Here is a 12,234-nt window from a genome sequence, read left to right as displayed (position 1 = left end):
TAGCTTCAATTACATATATGAATCCACTCTGTGAAAAATACAGAATTTTAGTACTGGAGTGCCACGAAGTAGATACAAGAATGAAAATACTGGTATTTCTAATGCTAGATGGAAGCTTTCAAAAATGATTAACATCTATGAGATTTCTTAATACCAGAAGGTATTTGAACAGCATGATTAAAGATTTAATAGCAAATTGATATATCAATGTAGTGATGTGAAATACTTGAATAAACTGCAGGGCTGAGAGACCCCTGTGTGCAGTCAGCACGCTTCCCTCTCCCACAGTGGGAGAAACACAGCCAGCTCCTCTGGAGCTTCCATCTGCTGTCAGCAGCCCCCGTTGATAAAGCCTTCCTCTTGTGGATGCTGTACCTTGCACTTCATGTATGGCTCTATGCAGTGTGCAGCAAAAGGCGTAGTTCAACTGAAGCAAAATTGCTTTTGAAAAGGTTAAAGTTGTTTGGTTGTTGGCTTTTTATTAAAAAAAAGTCTCAAAGTTTGAAGGCTGGGAGGTGAAGCTTGAGTTCACTATCTTACAAGCCCTCAGCATGGGCTGGAGCTGCCCGAGGTGCCCAAGCTTCCCCCTTAGTGACTCTCAGTGCAGGCAGGCCACGGGGCCAGTGTGCTGCTTCCTAGGCTTGTGCAAAACTTCATGCTTATGCATCTCTAAGTGGATTTTCATCATCATAAATTGTCCCATCCCTTCATTATTGTAGCAATGTGAACTGTGCAGATGGGGGAATATTAGGTCTTTAGCTTCTATGTTGGAAAAAACCAGGAGCCTTCAAAAAACTATTGAGGCTACAACAGAATTAGAATAGAGAGGATAGAAAGCTATTGCTGAATTCAAACAAATGGGATTAAAAGTGTGGAGTCCAAGCTTGTTGCCATCCTTTAGAATCAGGGATCAGTAGCAAGTGTATTGGCGGGATTAAGATCTGTTCCTCTCTCTTTCATGGCTTGTACCAAGGTAAAAGCACTAGCTACTAGCAGAAAATATAAGGGAGATGGGAAGCACTTGTGTCTACAGCCAGTCCCAGTAAAATGGAGAGTAGGATGGGAGATATTGATATCTATTTGAAGCTTGCAAAACAAGAGTGTTAATTGTAAGCAAAGCACTATGGAGCAGGAGTTCCTTTGTGGAGAGTTGAAGCTGTTGGGGTGACCCTACTGCCATATGCCAGACATTGGTACAGCATCCCCTCCTGCTCTGCAGGCATCATGTATCTTGAAGTTAGAAGGACATCTGTGTTTAACTTGAGTACTTTTTGTGTCAGTATTATAGACTGAATCTTTCTGGTTTGTGTGAAAATTCCAGATTATGTTTGTTCATTGCCCAAAATTAATGGTTTCTTCTATGGATGGTTTGATACTAGCATACCAATTCACTTTGAGGAGACAGGAAAATCGGACTCTCTATTTTAAGAGAGAAATACATCAATCCAGAGCTGCTACCAACATAATTTTGCCAGTTTTTCTACCAAATACTTGGCTGCTGTTGTTGTGACAGATAAATTTTGTGAAGGGAAGGAAGGTTGGACTCCTTGCTTTCCCTTGGTGTGCTGTGCAGCGTGCCTGCTGGTGTTACAGTGCATGCACAGGCTTCACTTCAGTCTAGCAGTCCCTTGGGTGGGGTGGTCATTTAATGCTTCCTCTTTAAAGACCAAACAACACCCTGCTTCTAAAACAAGATGAAGTAGTTAAATAGGTTATGAACCCAGAACACGAGACCATATGGTGCAATTCTGCTCTCCGTGGGGAATGGCATAGGAAGAAGAGATACTATGCAAAAAATAAAATCAGAAAAGCAGATGCAGACTGCTGTTGGACTGCTTTAGCCCTGAAAGCTAACTTACAATACCGTTTTTAGTAATTTCCTAATGTTGATAATAAAACTGTTCTTGATTAAATATTTGCTACTCAGAGTCCTTTGGGGTGAGGAGGTCGTTTGGATCACAATCACCCAATGAGTGATCACAGCGGATTTAGACCAAATTAGAGGTACACAGTCAGCTGTGGTTTGGACTACTCTTTAGGTAAAAGCTTTTGCCATCTAGTGGAAGGAATAGAGAACTAATATTTCAAATAAGCTAGAAACCCACTTACACTGGTTGTATTCTTTACTGTGAAGGTAAGAGCACTGGAACAGGCTGCCCAAAGAGGCTGTGGAGTCTGCTTCTCTGGAGATATTCAAAACCCACCTGGATGCAATCCAGCGTAACCTTCTGTAGGTGTACCTGGGGGATTGAACGAGATGATCTCCAGAAGTCCCTTCCAACCCCAACCATTATGTAATTCTGTGATATGCAAAATGTATTTATAGCCAGTAGATCACTTGCTAGAACAGTAGCAAATTATTCTGACTGCTTTGAAAATTAGATGGTAGAAATCTTTTAAGTTATTGGTGTACTTCATTCAGATACTATCTCATTTAAGCACCAAGTTGGTGGAAAGGGCGTTTATTTATATGTTGCCCTCACTTGTTTGGGACTCCTTTTCATTCCACCCCAGACAGTACCTGCTTATTTTTTCCTGGATCTTAGGCTGGCCAATATGCTTTGAATTCTGTGGTGCCTTGTTTCCTCCCACCAGTGGGATGGGGAAGAGAACTGGAAGAGCAGAAGTGAGAAGTCATGACTCATGATAAAGAAAGCTTAATAAATGAAGAAAGAAATAATCATATATTTATCATATCAGTATCATATCATATATTTATCATATATCAGTACTTTTTCCTACTGCTGCTGTTGTTATCAGCTCCTCAAAACACAAAGAGTGGTGAGAAACACAAGCTGTGGTGCTGGCTTCTCACAGCTTCACCTCTGACCCTCAGACTGTATTACCCCCTAGCAGACAACTTGGAGAGCCCAAAAATTCTCCCATTTAAGCAGGACAGCTAGTATCATCCATCACTCTCATCCATGTCATCAACAGTTCTTCAGAGGCCTTCTGCTGAAGTCACTTGCCCTTGTTTTCTTTGGTAATTGTGCTAGTACTGTGGTCCTTTTATCAGCAGCCTGGGCTTTGGTCATTGAAAGGGAAAATAAGCCAAGACAGAAAACAAGTGGGTTTAGTTGTGGGTTTTGGATTTTTTTCCTGAATGTTGACAAATCTGCTTTCCTCTCCTTTCCATTAGAGTAGTCATCTCTGCTTGAATACCTCTTATGCTTGTAGTCACCCATTTATACAGCCAAAGATCACATCTCATGAAAAAGAAATATAGTAAAGACTATTCATCCCAAGCTTCCTTAGGATTTTTATGAAGTCAGCCTTTTCTGATCATGGCTGATTTTACAGTTGGCCAAAACAGAAAATAATTTTGGCACAGATAGATGGTTATGTGTATGCCTGTCAATCCCACCTTTCAGCATGTTTTCCTGGAAAGTGTTAGAGACTCTTCCTCTCCCCAAGTGCATGTGACAGGTGGCTGGTTCAGCAGTTCGGCAAGGAGGATGGCAGGGTTGTCATGACAACAGTTACCTGCTGCGAGCAGAGATGGTGACAAATGACCACTTCTGGCTGGTTATCACTGCTTGTTGAGTAACATTCCCCAAGTTAGACAGATGTGTCTGATGTGTGATCACTTGACCTGTTGCCTTGTATTTTTGCTGCCTTTGTTTCTGAGACAGCATCCATGCTCCTTGCGTGATGCTTAGGCGAGGCTGCCTGCTGGCCATCATTGTGTGAATCATGCGAGTAGGTGAAGCTGTTGATTTTGCTGTACTGCATAAGAAGTGAGAAGTTACATTTGGAGACTTCTTTTCGATAAAACCAAACAATTTAAACTTGCACATTGAGCCCACTGCAGGAAATGGATGGGATAAAAATATACATGACCTATGTTCTTTCTGTTATGCTATTGAATGGAGAGTGCTCCTTGAATTTTTGCTTGCCCTCAGTAGTTAATACAAAATCTTCTTCTCCCTTCAGTGCCTGACTTGATTTTTAGCATAGGGGGTGGGGGGAATATGCTTCCCTTAGGATGAAATCCTGGATCTGCTGAAGTCATTGGCACCTCTTCAAAAAGACTAACTTTCTGTGGCCTTCTTTTCCTTTAGTTTTGCTTTCATTTAGATGCAGAAGACAGGAGTAAAATATTTTCATTTCAAGATTTTGGAACTTCAGGAAAAAAACCAATATTTTTCCCCTTTTCCTTTTATTAAAACCTTTTTATCCTGCCTTCCCAGATACTTTTTGTGCTTCTCCTTGTTGCCCAGAAGAATAGCATCTGTAATACACATGTGATATGGTGGACAGCTCTTCATTATGCTTCAGCCCAGAAGAAGACAGACATCAGATACGAAGCTAGTGATTTCCCATTGGTGCCCAAACACTAGGACAACATGTGGAATACTGTGGCTGTCCCATTCCCTGCAATTTTTGACATAGGAAGCTTTGTGCAGATCTCTTATTACAGATGAAGTGCTTTTCAGTTTGAATTCTTCATTTATATTGTGCATCCACTGCTGGAATGGGAGGGCCAGAGATTCAGAAGTGACTTTAGAGATTTATTATTGGCCAGATTATTTTTTTCCATCTGGAAAACACTGAAAGTGTTCCTGTTTGTACCATCATGCTTCCAGCCTGGACAATGAACACTGCTTTTCAGTTAATTTTTTAATTGTGGAAGTATGAATTTGAGACAGTGTTAGGCAATCGCAGTCTGGATCAAATCCGGTGTTTGGATGGTGTCCCTTTTTGTCAGAGGATTTTAATAGGAGAAAATTTGTTACAAAACCATCGTAAGAATTGAGATAACTGAGCTAGAAGTACAAAACAAAAAAGAGGTATCTCATCTTTATCTCTGTACAGTCTGGGTATTTTATTACTTAACCTATTTAGATAGTGTAGATCAAGTGTTTGCAAGTATTGTTGAGCCTTGCAGACAAGCAGTCTCACTTGGGCATTCTGCTCCCACGCAGTGAAATAAGCCCTCTTTAAGCCAGAAAGACTGACTGAAAGTTTAGTGCTTCCCCTAACTCCAGCAGAACTGCATTTGCATTAGCCAGAGGCTGTGCACTCACATCTGCTGCTACTGCTTCCAAGGAGGCAAAATGAGATCCCTCTGCTGAAATGAATCCCTGGAAAAGCAAAGCATGTGTCCTTTGAATGATGCAATGATACCTCTCAGATTTGCCTGAATATATTTTTTTGTCTTACTGTGACTACCTTGCTGCCATCTCCCAATTTTCAAAAAATGTGGTTTTGGCATGTGAAATAACAATAAATGTCCTGTGGCATAGGAGCTGTTACTGTACTGCACCTCCCAGGAACAAATCTTCCAGCACTCTGATAACTCTGTACAGCATTTTTACAGTCTTTGATTTGAACTCATGAGTGCTATCAAACTCAGGCTCTTTGAGGCTGCATTTCCTCTTACTCAAGAGCATTCTTTTTATCCATAAATTAGTGCCCTAGCCATGCTGATTGGTGGGATTTGTTTTCACCTGTAGAGATGCATGTGCAAAATACAGATCTGTTTTTCCAAGTACAGCTCCCAGTTCAATACAAAATTTATTGCATTAGACATGTTACCTTACTTAAGAGAATTTTCTTCAGGAAGGAAGTTTGCTTGGCCTCATGCAAAAGGACCTAAGCAGAGAGACACAAACCCTCTGTCCCTACACCTTGCTTATCCTCACCACCAAGTTCCCTTGGAGGCGGAGATAACACCTAGCTGCTGTGCAACAAAAATTACAAGTTTTGAAATGTCACGCCATTGAATGGGGTCATTCAAATTCATAGGAAAATTATTCTACTGCCTATAATTCCACATTCAGAATAAAGCCACTGCTGTCCTGATATCCTGTAGCAGGTCTCTGATGCCTCAAGTGCATTCATCTGTCTTGTTAGATGCTGTTGATGTGGATGTTGATGCTTATTTTGTTGTCTTTCTTGTGCTGGTATCCCTTGTGACGCCGCTTTGCCTTTGACTTGCACACGGAGTGCTTTCATCTGTTAGAGCAGTCAGTGCACCAGGGAGGCTTCCCATTTCGTGCTAGCAGGAGGCCACAGCCTGTGAAAAGGTTGTCCCAGCAGTCTGTCATTCTGCAGCATGGGCTGAGACACACAGGTTTCTTTTTTTTTGAAGCAGGTTTGCACAGCAAACATGAGGCCTGGTGTTTCAGGATGAGCACCTGCCCTCTGGTGCTGTCCTGTTCAGCCACGCTTATCAGATGGTCTGTGGCCAGTCCCTTTGGTGAGGAGCACACACACAGGCATAGATCAGTCATCTGGTGTAGGAAATGCTGCTCTTTCACAGTACTGACCTGTGTTAATTGAAAAAGAATCTAATTCCTGTGTTATTTCTCAAAATATGAAAACATATTTCAGTGTATTTATTTTTGCTAGTGGATACATTTTCAAAATAAAATAGTATTACTCAGCTAGGTGGTATTTTCTTATCCCAGTTATTATATTGTTTATTCACATATGAGATAATTTCTTCTCTTGTAACTAATTGTTGCAGAAGTGTTCTTTGTTTAAGTCTGGGTTAAAAATTTTATTTCTGCTGTGAGTTTGTCTGCTTTTACTTCAAAATAATTCCTGTTTAGGTCCTTCTGCTACTACATGTCATTGCAACAATAAATAGTAGCATGTTGGTTCCTCTGTGTCTTGGGTTGATTAGTTTGAAATTAGTAATTAAATGCAACCATAGCTTAAGGCTTTCCTGACTGTATATTTGAGTAGCTGTGTATACATCCATATGTATGTATAGCAAGGAAAGAAGCTGTGCCTAAATTTTTAACTTAAACTGGACTTGCAGATGTTGCGAACATACTTCATTGTGATGTTCAGATATTTGATCACATTACTTCTTGCATTATGTGGCCCAAATTGTGGAAGGTGTTTTGCGTTTATTTGACTTTTATGTGGTTGAGAAGAATGCAGTTGATTTATTCAGCTGGAAAACAAAAGTGGGCAAGGTTGAAGATGAATTTGCTTTAAAACATGTAAGACCTTGGAGTCAGGAACTATGTTCTTGAATGCCACAGAGGCCACAACAGGAGACATTTAAAAGCAAATGTTCAGAATACTTGTGAACCTCTGGAACTGATTATGGTAATGTTGCTGATTTAAGATTTGGACCGTAGGTGAGGCTTTTGAGACTTTTTATTAACTTTGAGTGTAATGATAGCATCTAGCATTTCATCTGCAGAACTTGCTTAGGTTAGTCCTCAAGTGGTAAATCGATAATTTAAGAACTTTTTAAGTGGCTATGGGGAAGAAATAGTCTGGCTTGTACCTTGGAGTGTAAGAGTTATTTCAAGTTATCATGACATTTTTGTGTCTGTTGTGTGTATGTGCATAAATTTGGCTACCGGAAATGAGAGAGACTCAGAAAAAAGCACCCATAAGAAAGTTCCTAGAAGGCAGCTTGAAGGATAGACTAACAAGGAACTTTTAATTCCAAAAAGGGATCAAGAGCAGCAGTATAACAGGAGGTTATTCATCTGTCATGTTACATTGAGCCTCAATAATTTGGCATGTTTTTCTGGTGTTCATTTGCACAGGAACTGTAGAACAGCAATACCAGGAGTGCAGACCCATGCAAGAACTTTGTGTCTTTGTGTGATTGTTATTTTTTTTTTCTTGTTCTCAGCAGATATATGGAGTGATCATTCATTTCAGACAGACCCAGACTTACCACCTGGTTGGAAAAAAGTAAATGACATTGCTGGGATCTACTACTGGCACATACCAACAGGAACAACTCAATGGCAGCGTCCTGTGTCCATCCCAACAGATCTCCAGGGCTCACGAGAAGGATCGCTTGGTTCCATTACTCCATCTCCTACTCCAGAAACTGAGGTAACCTGCTGGGTCTTCTTGTGGACTACATACTGTAAGGAAAATTGAAATCACTTTTTCAACTTGCAGGTTTAGCTGTTAGCTAAACTGGCTGATAATTTCCCAAAGTGTAGCTACTTGTTGATAATACCTCGTAAGTATCGATTTTCTATGTTCATTTTATAATGATGGTGCCTGATGAAACACCCTAAACTTTGGATGTGCAGGATGAAATCAGACATGTCTCTGATAAATTAGACAGGCAGTGCCTGATGAGTGTGAAGCTTTGGCAGTTCTGTGGCATAGGGTGAAGCGTTGCTGCATTATATGGATACAGGATACGTACAGGTTTTGCACATGATAGAAGACTTTTGGCTGGACTCTTTGTTTGCATCTTCTTTTTGGCTCATTTGATAGGAGTATCACAAAAGACATATGAGTCTTCATTTGAGACACTAGTTCCTTTACAGGGTAGTTTCTACTGAATAAACATGAAGTGTTCTCAAGTGTAAGTCTCTGTACATCCTGCCAGTACCAAATGTCTATCAGTGTTGAAGTCAGGCTTTAATGAGAAACAGAAAGAGATAAACTCTGTCTTCCACATGTGCTGAAAGAGCAGTATGTGGTACCACCTTTTAAAATAATGCTTTCAGGCACAAATCAAAGGTTTGTTTTGTGTCCTGTAAGTAGAAAAATAAAATCAATTCTCATAAAGAAGAGTATGCTTCAGAAAATACAATCACTTTGTTTTAGTGTTCTGGGAAATCTTCTATGGAAATAAATTCTAATATAAAATAAGATTGGTTTAAAATTATTTTTATACTGAATTTTAAGAAAAATGTCCACAGATCTGTCAAGGGAAGTCTTTGTACTGGCTCTGAGTTTTGGATCAGGCAGTTCTTAGGGGTTTGGTTTTTCAGTTTTTAATTCGTTTAGAGAGACCATATTTTCTGTTCTTGATTTTGTTTATATATGCAACAAACTAACTTAAATGAAAGGTAAGAGGAGTTAAGGACATTAAAGTATGTATTACCATCTTGACCCTGAAACTTTTATCCTGTGTAGGCTTAAATATGTACAGTCTTGTTCATTGTTTTAGAAAGGTTGTTCCCACATGTTCAGAAGTGCTACTCATAACGTTTGCAAACTTGACCACAATGTTTCAGTTATGGTTTACATCAGTCAAGCTCTCATACTGTGCACCAGGCATGCTGGAAATAATTTCTGAGAGGATTCATGGAGAAAGAACTGTAATCATTACCATTCTGGTAGAAAACAAGAAAAAAATCAGAAATGCTGACTGTAAAGTGCTGCACAAGCATCTAGTATAAATTCCTGTAATGTACATGTGAAGGATATAACTTTACCATTGTCATTTTTCTTACTCTAGAATATAGAGAATGGGACCTTAATTAGCAAATTATAGATGGTTTTCACACAACCCAGAAATCAGTATGGTTGGTAAACTGCAGAGGAAAAATGGCGTATTTTCATTTGAAATATTTTTCTACTTATGTTTAAAGTGTCTTTACAATTAAAAATTCAGACCTGCTGGTAATGTATTACATGAATTTTTAACCTTTGATGATTCTGTTTGCTTTAAAAGAAATATAATTTTTGATTATGAATAATAGTCATTAATTCTCAGCAGCATCATGAGACTACAAATGTATGAATTATAATAACATAGATTTTAATACAGTATATATGTATGAAGTAAGACATACACATATGTGAGTACATAGTAGGCTCACCTAAGTTTTGATATGGCAATTCTAATTCAGCAAGGAGTTTGTTCCAGCAAAGATTTGTGTATAGGCAGTTCTATGGCAGCTCCAAGATCATATACTGTGCTGTAAAAGGTGATACAGAAAATAAGCACATCCCCAAAATTTCTATTAGTATGATATCATGTAGTTATTTTAATTGTAGATATAGGCAAAAGCATTTGCTTTTTGTTTCTGCATTCGTTGATAAGCATCTTAGTGTTATTGAGGCAGTACTGGCTTTTTAACTCAGTGGTCATTAAGATAGCATTCCAATGCAGTACCACCAGACTTACAGTACTGGAGTTCAACACAAGAGCATGAATTTGGCTCGGGATTTTGTCCACTTCCAAATACTGAAACAGCTTCAGAGGCTCCAGGCATAGCTGGAGTTATAGTGAGAACTGTTAGAAAAAGTCTTGCATTTCTTGAAACCACAGATGCCAGGCTTTATTAAAAGGAAGTGGAGGAAGAATCCTTATAGAACCCCAGTGCAGAGTAGTCAGAGAGAAGTCCTACTGTGTGTTTAAGAGGTAATGGTAAGGAAATAATTTGACAGTGTCAGCAGTCGTGAATTTTTGGGTTTTAGTCTCCCTGCAGTTGGTACTTGCCACCACTGTATCATCTCCGAGTCACTGGCAGGCAATATTTGTTTCAGTTCCTGTTCACTGCACTGCTGCATACCCAAGTGCTCCTCCCTGGGAAAGGGTGATACACGTGTCTGTGATAAGGTCAGTCTAACACTTCACAGAAGATTGGGAATTCAATCTAGACCTCATTGCTGCTTTGAGAGGGCTGGTTTAGCTCATTCCCCCATGCTGGATTTGTATTGCTTCACTCTGAAAAGATTGGGAGATATATAGGTCTTAGGCAGATGAAAGAGTATAGTCTGGGAGTGTGGACTGGCATGGGTGGGTAGCATTTCATATCTGAACCAATTGGCTTCCATGAGTCTGTGAAAATACTGTATCTAAGTCACATTTCTCTGTAAAGCATCATGTGCCAGTCATGAAATGAGTTTATTTAGGCTCTTTCAGGTTATGAGTTTGTCAAACAAACATTTACAAACACCATTTCCCTCCCCACCCCCCCAAGTAACAAACGCCTTTTTATCCTTTGTCTTGTTTCCTCCTTTTTTTCCCTTTATTTTATTTTATTGTGTCCCTGTCTCTTAAATAATGTAAAATGCAGAAGCTTTGCTTCATTTGGTAGAATGTGGCTCACAGCTGAGGGCAGTCAACAAAGAGCAGATCAGGTCAGCCATTTTTATGTTGTAGCTTACTCTGGATATTTAGCATAAAGAGAAACAGTTATTACTGTTGAACAGAGAATTAAAAAAGGATGGGGAGGAATGATGCTATCGTGCATAGAAATGGCAAAATGTTTTAAAAAGGAAAATAATGTGAAAATGTCTTACTTTTACACAAAGCGCAAGACAATTTTTTTCACAAGAGAATCAGTAAATTTCAATATAAAGCAACTATGGGCTAAGCATTATGCGAAAATCCTGCCGATTTAACAAAAATGCTAATAAATGCTAAATATGAATAACCTGTAACATTCCTTCCCTTCCTCCCCCTCAAAAGCATGAAAATGTACTTTGGTTTTGCACAGCTGTTTAGATTTGACTTAGTTTTAGATCCCTCTTTTCTCTTGTGTGTTGTCAAATCACTTCCTTTTTGAATCCTTGTCTTTTGTAACATTCTCTTCCAAATTTTAGAAATTTTGCTGTCTCTTTCCCGTTTCCTGTGCAGAGAAAAGGCTGTAGTGCTTAAGTTTCAGTAAGAGCTTCTTTGAGATCATAGCAGAATTTGGTGATGGTAGTTGCGTGTTCTTATAGCCCAACTCATCCCAGGTCTTGAACACCTCGAGAAGTTCTTCTGTAGGTAACACAACCACTAGCAGTTAGTAATTAAAGGAAAGAGGCTTGGGAGGAAAAGGTAACAACTCAATTAGTTCAAAGGCACATTAGGAAAGGGTTATGACTGGGAGTTGTTTCTCACAAAATGATTCCTCCAGTGGGGATATATGGAGAATGTTTCTGGGGTGAGAAGTCCACCCTGCAGATTAATGCATTGAGCCATGTTAGTGGGTACCACTTCACCTCGGGGCTGAGCTGGACAGCCCAGCAGAGCTGATCTGAAAAGGGGAATAATGTCAGGATTTTTTGATTTGGTGAAGCTAGTAGTCAAATCTCCTGGCTTTTACTGAGGACTGTGAGAATTCTCTCCTGGTGAGACAGAGGAGAGAGGCACTCCAGCATCAGCTATTCCTCTCAAGCTTTACAGAAAATCCTGAACTTAGTTGCTTAGTGCTAAACATGCTTGATTGTACCACTGAACACCTCTGAAAATTTTTGAGAAACTTGAATGGAAAATGAGAGGGTGGGTGCTTTGTTTGTTTTGGGGTTGTTTTTTTAAAAAGCTGCTGGACTTTTCAAAACTACTTTTTCAGCAAGAAATCTCTGCACTCCATGCTAATCCTCCTTCCTTGCCTTGCCCTTTTCTTGTGATTTCTTTCTAGAAATATTTAATTTTTACCTTGAATGTATCTTATCCTTGTATATATTTTTTATGTTTCAGTATTTTTAGTTCCAGTACTATTAGAGTTTCTTAACAAAGTGCCAATCAAATGGAAATCTTAATGTTTCCCCTTAATTGCTGTTGATCAAAGG

General features: G+C 39.4%; 1 protein-coding gene across 14 annotated transcripts in view; it reads left to right on the top strand.

The window, feature by feature from the left end:
* Positions 1 to 12,234, top strand: part of APBB2 (amyloid beta precursor protein binding family B member 2) — a 176,944-nt gene that overhangs the window by 105,047 nt on the left and 59,663 nt on the right. For 10 of the 14 annotated variants that reach the window (XM_063401824.1, XM_063401832.1, XM_063401827.1 and 7 more), the window contains one exon: positions 7,607 to 7,815. In XM_063401824.1, the coding sequence (XP_063257894.1) occupies positions 7,607 to 7,815 (209 nt within the window). The remainder of the gene's footprint in view (positions 1 to 7,606; positions 7,816 to 12,234) is intronic. The other 4 variants (XM_063401826.1, XM_063401835.1, XM_063401834.1 and 1 more) reach the window with 1 other exon arrangement.

Source organism: Prinia subflava, chromosome 7, assembly GCF_021018805.1.
Source record: "Prinia subflava isolate CZ2003 ecotype Zambia chromosome 7, Cam_Psub_1.2, whole genome shotgun sequence".
Taxonomy (NCBI): domain Eukaryota; kingdom Metazoa; phylum Chordata; class Aves; order Passeriformes; family Cisticolidae; genus Prinia; species Prinia subflava.
The sequence above is the reverse complement of the archived record's forward strand: the minus strand, read 5'-3'. Positions and strand labels throughout refer to the sequence as shown.